General features: G+C 41.2%; 1 protein-coding gene across 4 annotated transcripts in view; it reads left to right on the forward strand.

Annotated features, from left to right (window-relative positions):
- Positions 1–476: 476 nt before the first annotated feature.
- U2SURP (U2 snRNP associated SURP domain containing) overlaps positions 477–21481 on the forward strand; it is a 65539-nt gene continuing 44534 nt past the window's right edge. For 3 of the 4 annotated variants that reach the window (XM_024214829.2, XM_024214831.2, XM_024214832.2), the window contains exons 1-2: positions 477–556; positions 19941–19988. In XM_024214829.2, the coding sequence (XP_024070597.1) occupies positions 512–556; positions 19941–19988 (93 nt within the window). In that variant the 5' untranslated portion in view covers positions 477–511. The remainder of the gene's footprint in view (positions 557–19940; positions 19989–21481) is intronic. The other variant, XM_024214830.2, reaches the window with a different exon arrangement.

Raw genomic sequence — 21481 nt, forward strand, 5'->3', positions numbered from 1 at the left:
TAAAAACATAAGAATGATTGTACTGGTCAGCCCAGTGGTCCACCTAGCCAAGTATCCTGTCTTCAGACAGTGGCCAGTGCCACTACTCTGCCTAATCCTCCCCTCTATTACACCCCTACCAGCACACTACACTCCTGGGGCCTTAGTCACCACTCTCTTACCCCAGTGTTAAGTTGGCGTGACTCCAGTGCAATCAATGGAGTTACACCGGGGTAAAACTTGTGTACGTGATGGGAGAGTCAGGCCCCCTGACACACACGCAGCACACTGCAGTATGTTTAGCTAGACGGAGCCAGCGACTCGCAGCGGGGCTGGCAGCGCGCATCGCACGCTCCCTGCCGCGCGCTCATCAGGCCGAGCCAGGCCTGTCGCCGCAACCCAACCGTCCGCATCGCTAGTTCGGCCATCGATTCGCCGCACTTCCCCCCCTCCTCAGCGTGGCCAGTCCCCTTCCCTCTTCAATCGGTGCTCGATTCTTTGCCTCCAGCTCTGAGCCAGGGAGAGAATCAAGATGGCGGACAAAACGCCAGGCGGGTCGCAGAAAGCCAGTGCGAAGGTGAGGCCGCCCCGCGGGCTCTGCAAGCGGCGCCGCTGCCCGGGGCAGGGAGGGTAGCGGCATCTATCCCCGGGGGCGGGGGAGCCAGGGCGCGCGGGACGCACGGACCCAGGTGCGCAGGCCGTGCGGCCTGCTCCGTCCCTCCCCTCCGCGGCGTTACTGCGGGGTGCTGGCGGCGGGAGGGAGGGAGGGAGGGATGGATGGGGCGGCGGGGAAGAGCTGGGGCAGATAGGGCAGCAGGGAGGTCGGGGTCCAGGGTTTCTTCTACTGCTTATCCAGCATGGGAGGGGGAGGGGTTCTAAGGCCTGTGGGATGTGCCCCCCATCCTGCACCATCAGCCCGCGGGGTCCCCTCCGGCCCCCACTGCTGGCACCACGTTCTCCCCGGGCGGGGCAGAGCGGGGTGCATCTGCAGCCTTGCTCCCCTGGGTTTGCCCCTCCCAACGCTGCACTTTTGGGGGGTGGGATCGATGTCCCCCATTACCTGGATTCATGTTAAAATAGTTCTCTTGCTCATTTGGGATGGATTTTGTCACGTTTTTGTTTCACTGAAACACTCACAATCTCAGTAGCTTTACAGGGCCTTGTTTGAAGGCCTTATTTTTAAAGCTTCCTGCTCTGGTGATGAACACGTTTGTTGTAAATTTCAGTTCCAGATTGAAAACATTTCCCCTTTACTCTCTGTTTTATGCCTAAATTATTTGTTATAACGTCTCTGTTAGGGTGTGTGGGGGCAACTCAGGAGTTCTTAGGCCATGTTTACATTACCATTTATGTCAATAAAACTTATGTTGCTCAGGGACATGAAAGAAACACCCCATGAGGGACATAAGATTTGCCAGCATAAATGATAGTGTGCACAGCACTATATTGGTGGGAGAATGTCTCCTGCTGACATAGTTAGCCGCTCACTGAGGTGGTCTTATGTCAACCAGAGAGCTCTCTCTCCCTTTGGCATAGAGTGGCTACATGAGCAATCTTACAGCTGCAGGGCTGCATCCGTACAGCTGTAAGCTCACTAGTGTAGATGTGATCAGTGACTCTGGAGAAACAGAGAAATATCCAAAATCACATGGCAAATCAGTATTTTCTAGTATCTGATTCCTAGTCCTGTGCTCAGACTGCTAGGCAGTTTTTCAGATGTTTTTGGCTTGACAACTTTGCAGCCTCATGGAATGCACTTTCTCTGTGTTCCCAATTCCCATGGCTGACATTATTTCCTATAATACTGGAATGATCCAATATTTCCTACAATCCTGCAGCAGCATTTGCACAGTTCCTGTGCCCCCATGGAGTCCCGTTGCAGGATTGGGGCCTATGAACTGTATTCTCTTGAGTCAAAAGTCTAGAAATTTTGGAGTTTATATTTTTGTGGCAGTGGGTGGAAATGAGGAAGAGGTTGTTATAATAATCAAAGGCCCCAAGCGCCAATCCTGCAGACACGTGCATGTGCTTAACTTGATTCACACAGGTATTTCCATTTCCTACTTTGGAAATATTAAAACCTGTTTTGGGATTGTTTCCCAATTGTGGATTAGAAATTTGTAGTTAATTTGAAATTGACTTTTCTGTTTCCATCTCCTGCTTCTCACTTCTGGTTGAAAACATTGGTGTTTTCCCTCAGTGAGCCAACTTTTTTGTCCATAATTAACACTGCTGAGGATTGAGAGGCTCGAGTCAAAACTATATAGTAGCCACTGGCTGGCTTGTTTAAAGCCACACAGGAAATCTGCATTTGATCAGGGTGGATGCTTAAGAGTAATACCCAGAAATGGGAGAACAGTTCATTGCCTGAATCTCCCACAAAAGTGAGGAATCAGTAAGAACTATAGTCTACTCCACTCCAATGGTTGGGTGCTCTCCAGCACCTGGCAACGATTCTAGGGATAGTGAAGCCATAAATTCTCTTCCACTTAGTCCCACTGCAGGTATTAAGCTATGTCTACACTGTGGACCTTACAGTGGCACAGCTATACTACTGCTGCTGCAGCTGCATCACTGTAAGGTCTCCTGTGTAGCTGCTCTATGATGGTGGGAGATTAAAGTACTTCCAATGAGTGGCAGTAGCTATGTCCGCGTGAGAGCTGTCCACACCAGTGCTTTTGTCGGTGAAACTTACATTGGTCTGGGGTGTGTTTTTTCACGCCTGTGACCAACAAAAGTTTTGCCGATAAAAGTGCTATTAGACAAAGCCTTAGAGTGGCCAACCAGTAACAGTATGTAGTTGTTCTTCCTAGCAGTTGACTATTCAGTCTTCCCAAGTGGAAGGGTCGTGGGCCAGGAATAGGATATGGGACTTGGAGAACCAGGATTCTGTTTCCATTGCTACTCAATACGTAAATTATTTAACCTCTTACTCAATTTTTCCTTTCACCAAAATGGGGATAACTTATCCTGCTCAGATGAAATGCACTATATATAGGTATTAAATCTATAAATGTCCCTCATCACTGGGATGTTGTGTTTTTCCATTGATTTATTCCAAGTATGGTCAGAGAGGCTTATCTCCCCAGCCACTGCCTTCAACCAGGAAGCGGACCCAAAGTATGGGAAGGGAAAATATACTCTCAAGCTAAACTTTATATATGGGGATTTAGGGGGTGGTGGAAGTGTTGAAAACTGTTCTTGTATTTAAGGGTAATTAGGAAGAGGTACATTAAAGTGTTGACCTGAATCAATATTTTGCCTTCCTCTGCAGCAATGGGCATGGGTCATTAGAGTAAACAGTGGATTCCCTGTAACGTGAAGTAAAAAATTGACATTTTCATCACTTAACAGTGCAAGGAAGTGCGCACACTGCATTGGTTTAAGTGAAGCAGTGTATTAATAAAAACTGGGAAATAGCACTCACCTACTTATGAGTGTGCAGCTTTCTCTGGTGAGTTACTATGTGCCAGGAACAGTGAAGTAAAATCTACAAAAATGTGCTGAGTTCCAGTGTGGTTGCTGTCCATAAGATCTGAAGGGGCAGCGTGTTAACTTTCAGGTGGTATTTTAATTTTCATTGTGTTGCTACTTAAACTTGTAAGCAGGAATAAGAGAGACAGGTACTCGCTCCTTGGCAGGTGGAAAAATATAAAAGAAGTATGTGTCCTTCTCTTTCTTCCTGTGCTTTCCAGCAGTGGTGGGTTGAATACCAGCTGCGCCTGCTTTTACAAGTTTAGCAGTAACAGTATAGTAATAAATTCAAATGTCATGTGCTTCAGAAGAAATGACTTCTAATTCTTTATTCAGGTCTACAGGTAATATGGATTTAAATAATGAAATAGCAAATACTCTTAGGTATAAAACTTAATTTCCAGACATTTATGCTTATTTTGATATAAACTTATTGTAGACAGGTATGTTAAGAGGTGGGGTGAAGACAGTTGTGGGCCTTGAAAAATGCACTTGCTCTTAGTGAATGGGAAGAATTCCCTTTTGAGCATTGGAACTTAAACTATTAGTTTCTACTGAGTTAAAGTTTATATATGAGTATAAATTTGTAGCCCTTAAAATTTCAAGATGACCCGTATAATATGGGCAGATACAACATTGTGTGACACATCATCTTCATAACAAAATTAATGTGGTGGGGGTGGGGCCGAGGGGTTCGGAGTGTGGGAGGGGGCTCAGGGCTGGGGCAGAGGGTTGGGGTGCAGGGGTGTGATGGCTCTGTCTGGGGGTGTGGGCTCTGGGGTGGGGCTGGGATGAGGGGCTCAGGGCTGGGGCAGAGGGTTGGGGTGCATGGGATGAGGGCTCTGGGGTGGGGCTAGGGATGAGGGGTTGGGGTGCAGGAGGGTGCTATGGGGCTATTGTGGGGAGAAACGTCTCTCTCCTGCAGCAGCAGCACCTGGGCTGGGCGGGGGAGAGGCGCTTCTCCCCACTGCAACAGCTCTGGGGTTGGAGCTGCAGAATAGGCGCTTCTCCCCCGGCCCCAGCAGGTCTGAGCTGGGGGAGGGCCTCCCTGGGTCTGGGTTGGGCTTCTCTGGCCGCGGATGGGCCCAATCTGGCCATGTCACCCCAGCAGATCCGGTTGACCAATATGCGGCTGGGTCCGGGCTGCTCCGGCTGCCCTTGAGACCGGCCCGGGCTGCGCCGCAGCACAGTTGGGGCAGGGGTGCCCCTCCCCTGGCCGTGGCAGGTCTGTGGGCGGGTTCCTTGAGCGCCTGCCTGGTGCTAAATAGGCTGCTGCATGGCTGTGCAGCTTGCTGGAACTTAGTTGGCTATGTTCCGAAATTAAGGTTTGTGAAGTATTTTGAAAATAATGCTCTCAGTGCGTATTTTAAAATGGTTTTTCATGTAGTACTGTGGAAGTGATATGACTCTTGTAATCCACCTATATTAGGGAATTTAAATTAAAAAAATTAAATTAGAACATAAGAACGGCCATGTTGGTCAGACCAAAGGTCCATCTAGCCCAGTATCCTGTCTTCGGACAGTGGCCAATGCCAGATACCCTAGAGGGAATGAACAGCATAGGTAATCATCAAGTGATCCATTCCTTGTCACCCATTCCCAGCCTCTGGCAAACAGAGGCTAGGGACACCATCCCTGCCTATCCTGGCTAATAGCCATTGATGGACCTAGCCTCCATGAATTTATCTAGCTCTTCTTTGAACCCTGTTATAGTCTTGACCTTCACAACATCCTCTAGCGAGGAGTTCCACAGGTTGTCTATTAATTTCATTTGGTGACCCCTAGTTCTTGTGTTATGAGAAGGAGTAAATAACACTTCCTTATTTACTTTCTCCACACTAGTCATGATTTTATAGACCTCAATCATATTCCCCTTTAGTCATCTCTTTTCCAAGCTGAAAAGTCCAAGTTTTATTAATCTCTCCTCTCATGGCAGCCATTCCATATCCCTAATCATTTTTGTTGCCCTTTTCTGAACCTTTTCCAATTCCAATATATCTTTTTTTGAGATGGGGTGACCACATCTGCACTCAGTATTCAAGATGTGGGAGTACCATGGATTTATATAGAGGCAATATGATATTTTCTGTCTTATTATCTATCCCTTTCTTAATGATTCCCAATATTCTGTTTGCTTTTTTAAATGCTGCTGCACATTGAGTGGATGTTTTCAGAGAACTATCCACAATGACTCCAAGATCTCTTTCTTGAGTGGTAACAACTATTTTAGATCCCATAACTTTTTTTATAGTTGGGATGATGCCTCTTATGCTTATCAACATTGAATTTCATGTGCCATTTTCTTGCCCAGTCACCCAGTTTTGTGAGATCCCTTTATAACTCTTAGCAGTTAATTTTGGACTTGAGTAATTTAGTATCATCTGCAAACTTTGCCATCTCACGGTTTACTCCTTTTTTCAGATAATTTAGGAATATGCTTAATGGCACTGGTCCCAGTACAGATTCTTGAGGGACCGCCACTATTTATTACTTTCCATTTTGAAAACTGACCATTTATTTCTACCCTTTGTTTCCTATCTTTAACCAGTTACTGATCCATAAGAACACCTTCCCTCTCATCCCATGACTCTTTACGTTGCTTAAGAGCCTTTTGTGAGGGACTTTGTCAAAGGCTTTCTGAAAGTCAAAATACACAATATCCACTGGATTCCCCCTTGACAACGTTTGTTGAACCCCTCAAAGAATTCTAATAGATTAGCGAGGGGTGATTTCCCTTTACAAAAGCCATTTGACTCTTTCCCAACATATTGTGTTCATATATGTGCCTGATAATTCTGTTTTTACTATAGTTTCAACCAATTTGCCTGGTACTGAAGTTAGGCTTAACAGCCTGTAATTGTCAGGATTGTCTGTAGAGCCTCTCCTAAAAATTGGCATTGCATTAGCTATCCTCCAGTTCTCTGCAACGAAAGCTGATTTAAGCGATAGGTTACGTACCACAGTTAATATTTCTGCAATTTCATATTTGAGTTCCTTCAGAATTCTTGGATGAATACCATCCGGTCCTGGTGATTTATTACTGTTTAATTTATCAGTTTGTTCCAAAACTTAATCTATTGACACCTCAGTCTGAGACAGTTTCTCAGATTTGTCCCCTAAAAAAATGGCTCAGGTGTTGGAATTTCCTCACATCTAGTGTAGTGAAGATTGTTGCAGAGAATTCATTTAGCTTCTTCACAACTGCCTTGTCTTCCTTAAGTGCTCCTTTTGTACATTGACTCCACTACTGGATTGTCAGGCTTCCTACTTTTGATGTACTTACAAAATCTAACAGCATTTTTTTTTTGTCTTTTGCTAGTTGTGCTTCAAATTCTTTTTGCCCTGCCTAATTATATTTTACACTTGACTTGCCAGATTTTATGTTCCGTTCTATTTTCCTCAGTAGGATTTGACCTCCAATTTTTAAAGGATTCCTTTTTGCTTGTAACCGCCTCTTTTACTCTGTTGGTTAGTGAAGGTGGCATTATTTTGGTCCTCTTACTGTGGTTCGTTTTTTTTCATTTGGGATATATATATATATATATATATATATAGTTGGAGCCTCTATAATGATGTTTTTAAATAGTTTTCATACAGCTACCAGGCATTTCACGCTTGTGACTGTTCCTTTTAATTGACATTTAACTAGCTTTCTCATTTGTGTAGCTTCCCTTTTTGGAGGTAAATGCTACTGGGGTGGGTTTCTTTGTTATTTTCCTCCCTACAAGGATGTTAAATTTAATTACACTATGGTTGCTATTACTGAGGGTTCAGCTATATATACCTCTTGGACCAGATCCTGTGCCCCATTTAGGACTAAATCAGGAATGGCCTCCCCCTTGTGGGTTCCTTGATTAGCTGCTCCAAGAAGCAGTCACTAATGGTGTCTAGAAATTTTATCTCTGCATCCTGTCCTGAGGTGACATGTACCCAGTCAATATAGGGATAGTTAAAATCCCCCATTATTATTTGGTTTTCTGTTTTTGTAGCTAGAGCCCTGTGCGGATACAAAAATGTGGATCCGCATCTGATCTGCTAGGATCAACCCATGATTTGACCCGCAATCTGCTAGCTGTCTTTTCATAGAATCAGAGAATATCAGGGTTGGAAGGGACCTCAGGAGGTCATCTAGTCCAACCCCCTGCTCAAAGCAGGACCAATCCCCAGACAGATTTTTACCCCAGTTCCCTAAATGGCCCCCTCAAGGATTGAGCTCACAACTCTGGGTTTAGCAGGGCAATGCTCAAACCACTGAGCTATCTCCAGGCATTCAAGTTCATCCATCTTTGTATTTAGACTTCTAGTATTTGTGTACAAGCACTTATAAAATGTATCAATATTTAGTTGTCTGTCTTTAAGTGATGTAATTGAATAGAACTCCTTTTTGTTTTTTGTTTTGTTTGACCTTATTATAGTGGACTTGATAGTCACCTCTGTAATTTAGATAGTAAAAATATTTCAGTTCTAAACTCCTGTTTCAGGTGTTTATATCTTTTTGAAACTTAGGGCAAACATTTTCAGGGTTTAGACGCTGCTTTACATTGAATTATTTTTGGAATGTTTGAACAAAATTGTTTGGATGCAAGCGGAGAGGGGGAAAAACAGCAGGCCCTCCGTTAGCGGGCAAAAAGGGTATTTTTCAATCAAGTTAGCTTAATATGATTGAAAAGGCCTATTCTAGGCTACAACACAGCTGGATAGCACCTTCAGACTTGTTACTCTGTATCTTAATGAGTGTTAATGTAACACATTTGAAAAGTTCTCTTAACTTAATCTAACACAATTGAAAAACACAACCTTTTGCAGACTCACTTAAGTTGTCTACACTTAAACCGCTACAGTGGCAAAGGTGCAGTATCACTTCAGTGGAGACACACACTACAGTGACAGGAGTGGTTCTGCTATCGTAGTTAATTTATCTCCTTGAGAGATGGTAGGTAGCATTGTCTTTACAGGAGGTTAGATTGGCTTAACTATGTTATACAGGGGTATGGATTTTTTTGTGCCTTTGAGTGATATAACTGGGTCTACCTAACTTTTTCATGTAGACATGGCCTCAGACAGTTTGGAAGAAGGAAAGGCAATAACCAAGAGAAAAAAGTTAACAGTACTGGTTAGTTTAATTGGTGCTATTCAGAAACATGGGTAGCAGTGTGTAAATGTCAAGCAATGACAGTTTCTTTTGGGGTACTTGTAAAGCTGTGAGCAGCAGCAGAGGCAGGGACTAGTTATTCATGGGAGAGTAGTACTTGAAAAATAGATTCTGCTGTAATGGTAGAGTAGTGCAAACTCTCCCCCTTTGCAGCAGCCAGGAACAACTGGAGGAGATTAGAGTGTCACATTTATTAGACATCTATAAGTAGAATCTGATACAAAAGCTGGAGTCCAAAACAGTCTCTAAAGCTGCACCTTAGCAGAAATTCCATCACCCTAACTGGTATTTAGGGTTGGTTTCTTTCCCAGCACATTGCTGTTGGATCTGTTGGTGGAACATGGCACCCCCTGTTTTTTACATCTTCTGTCTATTATGTTTAATCTTCTAGCAAATTTACAAATGTTACATGATCACATGAGTGGATAAAAATCAATGATTTTATAAAAAAATAAAAAAAATCAGATTTTTTTGATAAAATAGGTTCTTTCCTCAAAAAGCATCTAAATATAGTTTTAATTAAGATACATTATAGCTCAAAGATATCTCATCATGGAATGGGGATTATAAATTCTAATTCTATAGTATGAGACAATATATTCATGTAATGTTTAAGAAAAGTTTTGTAAATGAGTTTCAATAGTTCATGGATTAGGGACCCAATCTTATGGGGTTCCAGGGGCTTCTGTATAGATTATTTAGGTTAATCTTTCTATCTACCCAATGTTCTCAGTGCTCAGTCTAGAAGATACCATCAAAGATGCTTAGTTTTACAGTTCTCAAACTGTGGATTTGTGTCTCCAGAGATAACATGCTTGTTAACAGCAAAAATGTTTTGAAATAAAATAAATAAATAATATAGAGGTGAGAAATAACAGACCTCAATCCTCTTGTCCCTCTGCAAATTTGTGTACACAGAATCAATCCCTTACCTCTCTCTAAAAGTGCAAAGTTTCAAAAAGTTCAATGAACAGAAGATTGTTGGGGTGGACAAAGAGAAGAAGTCTGGAGATAAATGTGAGAAGGGAGGGACAGGCAGTAGAAACAAAAGTGGAACTGTTTGAGCAGCATATTCCAGAAGTCTTGAGGTCTTTCTGAGTGTAGCCTTCATTGATTTGAGATCTACCACACCATTCTTTCACTAGAAGGGAAAACCTATAATGGCAGCAGGCCGTAAAAGAGACCCAGTTTGGGAATAAGAATCGTTCAAGAAATATGTTTGCTGATGATGTTTTAAATAAAGTCACACCAGTGAACTGGTGGAAGTCACTTAAGCACTTGGATTCAGAGACTGTTGACACAATAATCTCACTTTTAACAGCAGTAGCTTCTTCTGCCGGTGTAGAAAGAATATTTTCTTCCTTTGGACTAATTCATTCCAAATTGAGAAATCATTTGGGACCTGAAAAAGCAGGAAAGCTTGTTTGAAGGTGAAGACAACTGAGTTAGCTGCAGAAGCCAATATTTTAAGTTACTCATGTAGACCTGGCTGACATAGTTGATTTAATTTTTTTTAAACATTTCATTTATTTTATTTAAAAACAATTTTATCAAAAACAAACCTGATTTTAAAAAACAAATTCATATGCTTGTTTTGTTAAAATATTACAGTACAGACCAATTTATGCGCGAATGTTGGGAGTCAAGCCGTCACGACCATGTGTTAACGGACTGCAGGTTAAGAGGGCCATGCTGAAATATCTTAAGATATCTATATATACATGTATAATTATCTAGGATTACATACGTATTCACAGTGTCCCAAATACGGCAGGCCTATCTGTTAACGGTGCTTTGCAAGAATATAAATTCAAATGTGTAATCTAATAAAAAAATTATTATTACTACACAGGGGTGAAAGTAACTCAGGACACTTACTGGTACGGGGTGGAGGCGGCTCTGGCCCCTTGAAGGGGCGGGGCCTGGGGTGGAAGGGGGAGGGCTAGGGGTCAGCATCCTCCAGCCAGCCCTTCCAGGCTGTCTGGTCTGCACCACCTGGGGTTCCCATGGCGATTTAAAGGGCCTGGGGCTCTGGACGCTGCTGCTGCGGTAGCAACATTCAGAGCCTTGGGCCCTTTTAAATAGCCAGCCCCGGGGCAGCTGCTCCCTTTGCCCCTTTCCCACGTTGGCGGCCGAGGGGGGGCAAAAGAGGCAGGGACCTTAAAGTGCTGCAGGGTCCTTTGCCGCGGTAGCACTTTAATGTTGCTGCCCCTCACTCCCTCCCCCCCCCCCCACCCGTCGGCGGTAAAGATGTACAACACGTTTCCGCTCCACACTTTCTGTTGATTTCTAGGTCAGTGAGTTAGTGAGCAAATCTGTAGTGCTACATAGCAAGTTCCTGTATCGCGTGTTAACTAGGTAGCACTGGGAAGCATGGCGCTACCGCGTGTTAAGCAGATTCGTGCGTAAAGGGGTCTGTACTGTATATGTTTGCTATTGAAGAAAAAAATCCAGAATACATAATGTTGTTTTAGTTAAATAAAACAATTTAAATGTCTGTCTGGTGATGTTCTCCTCCTAATACAGCATGGCAAGAAAATCCTCCAAATATTAATGATTAACCTGTTGAATTGGAGATAGTTCACTTCCCAAAGACTTCATAAATATCTGCTTCAATTACCTTTGGTAAATGAAATAACCAAACAATCATTCATTTTCTGATATAGCTGTAAAACTAATCTGAAAAGTTTTCAAAATAAATCACTTTAAAAATGTATAAGTGTGTACCTTCTAAAAATGAAACCTACATCTATCTCTGAGTTGTGAAGAATATGTATTAAGGTTATAACAACCAGCAAGAATGCACTTTTATGTAGAAATCCATGATTAAATCAAGTCTTCCTAACTAGTGATTTAAATCAAATCCACCCTGTCACATACTCTCTCTCAAACAATAGTGTACAATATTGTTCTCTATAACTTTACAACGGTGGCTATGCCTATATACTACAAGCGTCTGTTAGCACAGCTGTGTCAGTTAGGGGTGTGAAGAGGTGTGATCCCTGACTGACGTAGCTGTGCTGACAGAAGCTCCTAGTGTAGATGCAGTTATACTGGCAGAACTTCACTTTTACTGGTACAGCTTTCTTCTTTCATGGGAGCATGAGTGTTACTATACCACTATAAAATGCAGCTTTGCCGGTATAGCTGTGTCCATGCTAGGAGTGGTTTTCTTGTATAGTATACTGATGTTCCTATACTGGTAATGTACTTCTTGTGTAGACATAGCCTAAGTGTTATGCTTCATATGCTGGATAATATGCCTCTGTACCTGCCTCTGTTGATGCTCAGCTTTCCAGTTCCTCTAGTAAGGAACTTACAAGGGTTTTGTTAATTTCATTCTGCTGCTTAAGAGAACTGTGGGTAGCAGCACAGGCACTGGACTTTTCAGCAGCCCCAGGGAGACACCACTGCATCAGTTCATGTTTGGAAGGTTATTTTCAAAACAAAGGTTAGAAAATTATTTTATTTAAAAGGGGAGAATTTCAAATGATGTCATAAGCCTTCCATGTTTTCCTTAGCAAGTGGGATGGGTGGGTGTTTCAAGCTTTGCTGTGCTCCTGTTATTTTTCAAAATATGACCATTTTAATGTCTGGTAAACCAAATCATCCTTTGCATTTGTCTTTCATCCACTGTTTTCTTGTCATACACCTAGCTTGTCAACTCTGAGGCAGGGACTGTCTTTATTACATTTGTGTATGGTCTAGAACAGTGTGTCTCTAATTGTAGATTGGGGCCCTTAGGCAGTAGTGTAACAGATAATAACAGAATATGAAAAAAAGGGTTTGAAGTTGGTGTAACGATGCAGTTCTGGCGGGACCCAACTGAGAGTGCCAATTCAGGACAAATCACTTAAAACAGGGCAGTTACAGCCCTAGGCTGGGGTTTTTCCACCTCTAAGGCAAACCCAACCAGCCAGACTAAGAGGACTTTGGTCTCACCCCACTGGCTAACCACAAGTCACACAAGCAATTCCCTTAGATACTCTAGTTTCCCAGTATCACCACCAGTGCCACTCGTTATAGGGACAAATGGTTATGAAAACCAATGCCCCATTAAAAGAAAAAAAAGTTCTCCTGATCCCAAAAGATCAAGCCCCAGACCCAGGTCAATATACAAATCAGATCATACCCACAAATTACACTGTTGCCAATCCTTTAGAATCTAAAATCTAAAGGTTTATTCATAAAAGGAAAAAGATATAGATGAGAGCTAGAATTGGTTAAATGGAATCAATTACATACAGTAATGGCAAAGTTCTTGGTTCAGGCTTGTAGCAGTGATAGAATAAACTGCAGGTTCAAATCAAGTCTCTGGAGTACATCCACAACTGGGATGGATCATTCAGTCCTTTGTGTAGAGCTTCCATTTGTAGCAAAGTCCCTCCAGAGGTAAGAAGCAGGATTGAAGACAAGATGGAGGAGAGGCATCAGCCTTTTTATAGTCTTTTCCAGGTGTAAGAATACCTCTTCGTCCTTACTGTGGAAAATTACAGCAAAATGGAGTCTGGAGTCACATAGGCCAGTCCCTGTATACTTTGCTGAGTTGCAAGGCGTATTTGCTTTCTCTCAATGGGCCAGTTGTATAGCTGATGGTCCTTAATGGGCCATCAAGCAGGCTAGGCAGAGCTAACACCAACTTGTCTGGGATGTCTCCCAGAAGCATAGCATAAGTTTGAAAGACGGACAGTATAGAGCCAATATTCATAACTTCAACTACAAAATTGATACACACATATAGACAGCATAATCATAACCAGTAAACCATAACCTTGTCTTAGACACCTTATTTGACCCCCTTTATACAAGATTTGGTGCCACTACAGGACTTTGGTTGCAACCATGTTCTATATGGTCCCAGTTCAAATCAATAACATGACAGCTGGTAATTGGAAAGGAGGAAAAAGTGTTTTCAGAAAAGAAGTGTGGCTTTTTAATTTACAGCTATATCCCTGGTTGCACCAGTGAACTGGTGTTACTATCACCACTATGCTTGAACTATGCCTCGTGTTACCTCAGTAGTGAAGGTAAGCCCTATTGATGCAGGTGAAGTGAGGAATGTGAAGATAGAATTGTATGGAGGATGGGAGGTAACATAGTTATTGTTTTCAATTTTTGAAGCCTGGAGGCACTTTGTATCTTCTTGTGGGGGTTGTGTCCTTGGCTTTTGTGGCTTCGGGCTTGTCTCCACATGAAACTTGGAGTTCTCCCATTGGTGTTGGTAATCCACCTCCCCAAGAGGTGATAGCTTCATCATCAGAATTCTTCCATAGATTTAGCGCTTATTTTCTAGTGTAGACCAGCCCTTTATTTAGTCCAATTCTTGAAGTTCTGTCCAACATTTATTTTAAATGGATTTGGTCATGTTAAAAATGGAGGTAGTTTCCTTACATCTGCAACCACTGTGTAGCCTTAAGTGCTAATATCTTGGTCGATTGGAAACTGGCCATACTCTTAGCAAAGTATTTCTTAGACTACTGGTGTCTGGCATTGTTCTAATCTGGATGGATGGGGAATAACATTTTCTTAATATGACATGTTTAAAAAACAAATTTCTTACAACAAAGAAGTCTGTTAATGCTCTGTGGCTAATATAAGGAAATTTAGAAGATAACTAAAAATTTTGGTAATCTTTACATTTTACTTTTAATTTCAGTTTAAACATAAATGTTGTATGAAACATCCATAAATTACAGGGGACCCTCCTCTAATAGTGGAGTTTTCTGGAACGTATGTATTTAATGTAATTTGCACTTTTTTCTGTTCTGTAGCGTCTCTCTAAAAATGTTTTCAGTTAACAATAATCATCTAAAATTAAGGATCTTACTCTCTGAGAAGGGAAAATTGAACTTTCAGCCACCATTAAGAAAGGTTTAATAAGGAATCTCTTCTAAAATAAATACCCTATTTATGATGAGACCATATGTATATGTACTGGTCTTCATATGTTGTCGTGTCTGCATTAGTTTATTTTTAATTGATTTAATAATAAATTGGATATCTTTAAATATAATTGCTTTTACATAAGGATCACTTGAAAAGAGACATTGTTTTGTTCAGCCATGAACTAAAAGCTAGCAAAGCTTAAGAACTTGTTGCCAAAAACCATCTGTCTTTGGCAAGGCCTATCTGTGGCACATACTAGCAAAACTTTCTTCAGTCTTTTTAGATAACTAGAATTTCAGTGAAAGGTGAGTAGGGGATTCTAATTCTCTTACTTGTCTAAAAAGATAACTGTGCAAATTGCCTTTTGCCTTGCCATAAAGCACTGAATTATCATTCTTATTTTCAGTATGATAAGAGTGACAATAAAAGCCAAATAAATATAGATATTCCATAAGTTCTAGTGTAAAACTGCATGGACTGACTCATCTTCATTTTGTTAATGGTGTAAAATTAGTTTGTATCAGGTTGAATTGAGTTTGCCAGTTTTTAATAACAAAAGTAATTACTAGGCAGGCTATAGGTCACTATAAACATTAGTATATCATTTTTTATAGATAGTATTTATTGAATGAGAGAGGTAGGTTAAGGTTTATAAAGAGTGTTTATGCTAAAGGTGCCATTTAGTCTGTAGCTTGATGGTAAACTTTATCTTGGATTTTCAGGCTCATCTTCTGAATGTTACTACAGGTTGAATCAGATAACTTCCTGGCCCTATGTGCTGGGAAGAATAGCTAATAGTCTATACTCCTGGGGGAATTCTGTGCCAAAAAATTAAAAATTCTGTGCACAATTCTGCATATTTTATTTGTCAAAATAACACAATATAATAATGCCAATTTCAATTATTTTGGTAATTTTTTTCAAAATACCTGTCGACAAGCATGCCTGTAACAATACAGACTACAACCAAAAAAAAAAGGTTCAGGAAATGTTTTTTGATAAATAGATTCCTTACTAGGCATATTAATACAGAACTCTGAGTAATAATTAATTTAACTATAATACAGAAATTTATTCCCTGCACTCCTCGGAAGCCATGCAAAGGCTTGGGGGAGTCAGGGGTAATGGAGGAGCTGAGGGAGAGGGAAGTAATTGCTGGGATGGAGCCTGGGTGTGGACTTAACAGGTTGTTGGGTGTGAATGGGAGAAGTATGGAACAGGGTTTTTTGGGGGGGACAGAGAAGGATTGTTAGCGAGCCTCCACCAGGCAGACCCCAACCCTCTTATTCAGTCAGACACATCTGCCCTGTCCTCATGTGTCCCTGCATCCTCCCATCCCCATGTGTTCCTGCACCTCCGCTCAGCCACCCCTCCTCCCCCCATCCTCATATATCCCTGCATCCCCTTCCCCCTCCTTGTGTGTCCCTGAAGCTCCTCCCCTTGTCCCTATGTGTCCCTGTGCCCCCACTCAGCTACCCCCAACTCCTATGTGGCTCTCCACCCCAATTCAGCCACCTTTTCCCTTCATGTGTCCCTGCACACCCCTCTCCCTGTCCCCATGTGGCCCTGTACCCCCACTCAGCCACCCCCATCCCCATGTGTCCCTCCAGCTTCCTCCCCCTGTCCCCATGTGTCCCTGAACCCGCACTCCCATTCAGCCTCTGCCCCAATCTGTCCCCCCCATAGATTTTCTGAATCTGTCTGTGACCCCCCCCCGAAGCCCATTGCTGTCCATCCCCCCCCCCATATCCTGTGCCTCCTGACCTGGTCCCGTGGGCAGGCACTGTGAGGAAAGCAGCCTCTTTCTCTTCCCTATCCCCAGCTGGGGCTTCTCCCACCCAAGAGCAGCTGCTCTCTGTTCTGGTGCAACAGCGGCCCATGGTGGGCGAAAAGAGTAACTGCAGCACCTTTCCGGCAGAATGTATTTTCTGCAGGGAAAAAAAAAAGTTCTGCGTGGTGCATGCATTCTGTGCATGTGCAGTGGTGCAGAATTCTCCCAGGAATATATTATAATAGTATGTCTGGACATGGCTTCTATTTAAACAAGGTCCCAAGGAGTCTGTATTTAAACAGTATAGCTAGGATAAAAACATTTTGTCACCTAACAATCATATCACACAGACTTTATACTTTAATTGAATATGCAGCCTGTTATACTTATACTTATTCATAAAAAGGAGTGAAGTGGGGGCTGGGGGGAAGTAAATCAAGCAAATGTCTAAAAGTAGAGCTGTAAATTGCCCCTCTACATTACATTCCTTAAATAATCTTGTAGAGATTTAACTCTGAGACAGCAAGATATTTTTCACTAGGTTTGCAAATTCTTCAAGATTGAGCCATTTTGCTATGTGATTCCATACTTTTGAATTGAATATAGCCATAAAGTGATTGGATAGGTGAATTAAGTGATTGATTTCATATGAAAGTATTAGAATGTTTGTCTAAATATAAACTTTTTGGAAAAATAAAAAAATCGTCCCCATAACTTAAAATGCCCCAAACCAAATCTCCTTCCAAAACTTCAATGATCAAATTGTAAAATAATCACAAGAATGCCAATAGATTACAATATGTGTTGCAAAACCTTGAGCAAGTGGAGTGAATGCATGTTTTTGTCCTTTCCTATCAATTTCTGGTTTCCCAAATACTAGGCTATATGGAGCTATATTTTCTTCTGCACTGCGGTCCACTTGTCAGAGCAGGTTGTGGGAGGGTGGCATTTGGGAGCCAGTTCTACAGCTCCTGGATTCTTTGGGTTTATCTATGCTTGCCTTGCATATTAGAGCAGCCTATAGATCTGAAGGAGTTCCTATGCACTGCCTGAACAGCTTTAAATAGTATTTTGCAGGGTATGAATCCAGGCCATGACTGGTCTAACTCTTGGTTTACTTGCTTGAACTTGGCAATGATTACAAATTATTGCTACCTGATGGATTTTTGGAGATCAGTGTAATCTAGCTTGTTGGTCTCATTCTAATTCTACAGCATAAAAAGCCACCAGAAAAATTAATACCCTTGTTTGTTCTCTGACAACACAGATTGAACTGATGTTGAGATTGACCCTTTTCCTCTCTCCTTCCCTCCCCCAAAATTTCTGGAATGGCACACTGGTGGGGTAGAGTAGAGAACATTGTGCTTTTGTGCATTCTGTACGTGAGTTTCAAATGTTGTGTCCAATCTGACATGTTTCACATTCACCAAAGATTTTATCCAATATACTGTCCTATATCCCTTAGGCAACATAGATGAAATTTCACATTATACATATCCCCATTGTTGTTGAATAAGTTATGTACTAATGAACAGATACAGCCCTCAGAAGGGTAATTTCTCAATCTCCTATATTAAATTTAATAAAACAGCTTCAGTTACTTATTGGAATATAGTGGGAAACAAACTTACAATTTGGTCTAGATGTCGTTAGGGTTCTGTATACATTCCCTACAAATATTGTACTTCTTGGTGCAAAATGGTTGCTTTAATCCTGATTTCTTTTTTGGAAAATTGCAGTTCTAGCAGCTTCAGGCTTGTGGATTACTATGATATGGGGATTATCTCTTGTATACTTAGTTTTACCATGTTCATGGTGTTAGAGATGTTTTCAAATAAATTACAGTTTTCTTTCTGTCTTATTTGGTAATTGATATCCTTCTCTTTTGCGGATATAGCTGTCCTATATACATACAGACCCCTCCGTGTTCAAGTGAAAAAACCCATTACAAAATAAAGCTTACTAACATCTACCAGCTACAAGGTTAAAGGCTAATATTAGAAAAGATATCAAGAAAGAAGTAGAAACAAACATATCTTTCCAAAATACTAAATTTACTATTCAGAGAAAAGCAACAATGCTCTTCACTTTTTAACAAAATTTCTATATCAAGCTAATATCAATTACATGAAATACATTTAAAGTTTAGTTTAAAATAAAATTTGATGTCAGCTAGTATGTGTGTCACTAGTAGGGGTTAACTTCATTGGGTTGGGGAGGTTAAGATTAATTCCATCCAGATCTGGTTAATCACAACATAGTAATAACTTGTACTAATATTACTCTTGGGGGAATTCTGCATGCGTAGAATTCATGTCCCCTGCAGATTTCTTTGCTTTCCTGCAAAAAAAAGACATTTGACGGGGAAGCAAAGGGAAACCTGCAAGTGTGGCCACGCCCCCCTTCCTGGCAGCGCAGGCAGGTTGGTTCAGGCACCCGGAGCAGCTGGTAGAGATGTAAATCACTGCTGGGGTGGGGTGTTGGGTGGGAGCCCTGCAGTCACATGTGAGAGAGACACGCTCTGTCCCACTTGCTCGTTATTGCAGCATGCTCGGCATGGAGAGGCAGGGCTTTGGGGTGTTTCTGAGGAGGTAGGTGTGGGGCAGAGCAGAATGTAGCAGCCTGCCTGCTTAGTGAATTGTTCCCATTGTCTCTGTAAATTCCCCCAGGAGTATAAAACAGGTGTAAAAGTTTTAAGGCTCCTTTACATTGCCAGAGTGGTGTAAAGGACAGTATGGCCTTCTAAATGCTTATGGTGCTTTAGTGATTAGAACTGGTCTAAATTTTTGGACTGAAAAAAATTCCTATCAAAATGTGCTCCGTTAGCTGTTTAGTGCTGACCTTTTTGGAGATGGTCAATAGCCAAAATTGTGAGTTTGATTCCCCAGCCCTCACTTGCTCTTCAGTTGCCTATGATGTAACACTGAGCATATGGCTGCATATATTTGTTGACTAATAACTAGAAATAAAGGGTCAAACCTAGCTATATTACTATTAGACAAAGGGAGTTTGGGGATTTCCTCCAAAGCGCCCCACTCCCATTCTCTAGCCATTGTATTGTAGTTTAAATAAATTACCAAAATAATTGAAACTGACATGATTATATTGCATTATTTTGACAAATAAAATATGCAGAATTTTAAAAGTGTGCAGAATTTTTACATTTTCGTGCAGAATTCCCCCATAAGTATAATACCAACAAATCACATTTATTACATAATTTTATAACTTAAGACAAATATAATGAAGTAAATAATGTTATCTTTGAAGGCACTTCATGACAGTTTCAAGATGTAAGCAGGTTCAATGCAACAGGCCTGGAATTAGTGTTTAAGGTGGCCTCCTTCCCTTCCTGAATCCTGGTGGAAGTGAGAAGTTTGTGAAATCCAGAGAGCAGAATTGAGATGTTTATGGATAAGGGCAAGAGCCTTTTTTCTATTCTTCTTCCTTTGTTGCCTCAGACACTATCAATCCACATTGAGTATACCAGTTGTACTGCTCAAATACTTTAAAAAATCTTAAATATATGAGGGTAAAGATGCATGCCGGGATAGTGGTGGAAGAAATTGAAATGAAAATGGAATCCCAACAGCTGCATCTGAAAGGGCTAATGTCTTTTGCTTATCAGTAAATGCTGCTAATATATTCCTAAGTGACTTTTTTCCCCATCATTTGCAGGTCAGACTGCCAGATACGGTACAAACGACTGGATCTGCCGATAGTCACGTAAGTCCTAAAGAATATAGCTATTAGATTGCAAAGAATACTTCACCTATTTTGCCACAGTCAGCCCCCACTGCTGGGTAATACATATAAACTATTGATATTCATTAGTAAATGATTCATAGAATTATTTTACTTGTTAGCCAGTCTCATGCATGTGTGTCTGCCTCCTGGGCTTTTAGCATAATCTGTTTGCAGGCTTCAGAGATATGACACTCCTCATTTTAGCACTTCAGAATATTCTCTTAAATAATTTTGAAAACAATAATTGCTTAATGATGGTACTAGAGAATTTGTCTTCCCCTCACCTCTCTTTCTTGCCAGAAAGGGGTAGATAACTATAACAAGATCCTTTCCTTCATAATAATTACCAATATTAGAAGAGCTGTATATAATATTAATTGCAATGGTAATAGATGTTTGAATAAACTAGTTGTAAAGAGAGTATATATAGCTGAACAATTTCTTCAGTGTTCTAGACAAAGTGTAGCTCCTTGCCTGCTAAATTAAGTGATCTTTTAAGTGACCTGGTGTGTGAACTATTGTTTTCTAATTTCAACCTCTGCTTTTTAGAATGCCTAGTAGAGCAGATTTCAACAAAATGGACTGGTTAGGTTACTTGCTCTTGCTTTAAAAAAAATTTTTTTTTTGCCTTCTTGTGGTGATTTCTTATTTATCCCCATCATATAGCTGGTAAATTGATAGGCACACCAGCTTCTGAGCCAACACACAAATGATCAGGCAATATCCCCAATGGCCAGAGTTGGGTGCACTGGACAGGGAAGGCTCTGAGTTACTACAAAGACTTCTTTCCCAGGTGCCTTGGAAATAGAGCTCTGAAACACAGCACCAAGCTTAGTTTGCACACAGGATTTTTTCAAAATTTCAGTCTGTGTATGTTAGGTGTTCTGTTGTTAGCAGCAAAATTGCTTATAAATCACCAGCATTATTGTTTAATGACAGGATGTAAGCAGCTTCATTACAACAAGCTTGGCGTTAGTCTTTGAGGTGTCCTCCCTCCCTCAATCCTGGTGCAGAGCCTTTGTATGAGTTAGAAAGACCTAGTTTGAGTTCAATTTCAGGTTGAATTTACAGGCCTGGTAGCGACAAAAAATATCCTTTTCCTTTATTTTTTTAATTTTTTTTACGTGGTATGCTCTGAAAGTTGAGACAGTAAACCTGTGGAGTCCCCGATCCTACGTATGGTTACTTTTTAGAATACCATTGCACTGCAAAGCTGAATCAGTGCATAGCTTAACAAAAGTTTAAAAACAAAAAAACAAAAAAAATCAATCTACAATGTTGATGATTTACAAGCAATTTTGAAGCTGATAATGGAACACTTTACATTCACAGTTTCAGTCTAGTTTTGTATACTACAAATGGTGTACCAGATATGGTCAGCAACTACAAATATCACTTTTGTTCTGATCAGCATGCTGATATTAGGCATGTCCAGATAATCTATTCAGTTTGGACCTGCCTACACTAAGCGA

The sequence above is a fragment of the Terrapene carolina genome, unplaced genomic scaffold (genome assembly GCF_002925995.2).
Source record: "Terrapene carolina triunguis isolate 2854851 unplaced genomic scaffold, T_m_triunguis-2.0 Scaffold88, whole genome shotgun sequence".
Classification (NCBI taxonomy): domain Eukaryota; kingdom Metazoa; phylum Chordata; order Testudines; family Emydidae; genus Terrapene; species Terrapene triunguis.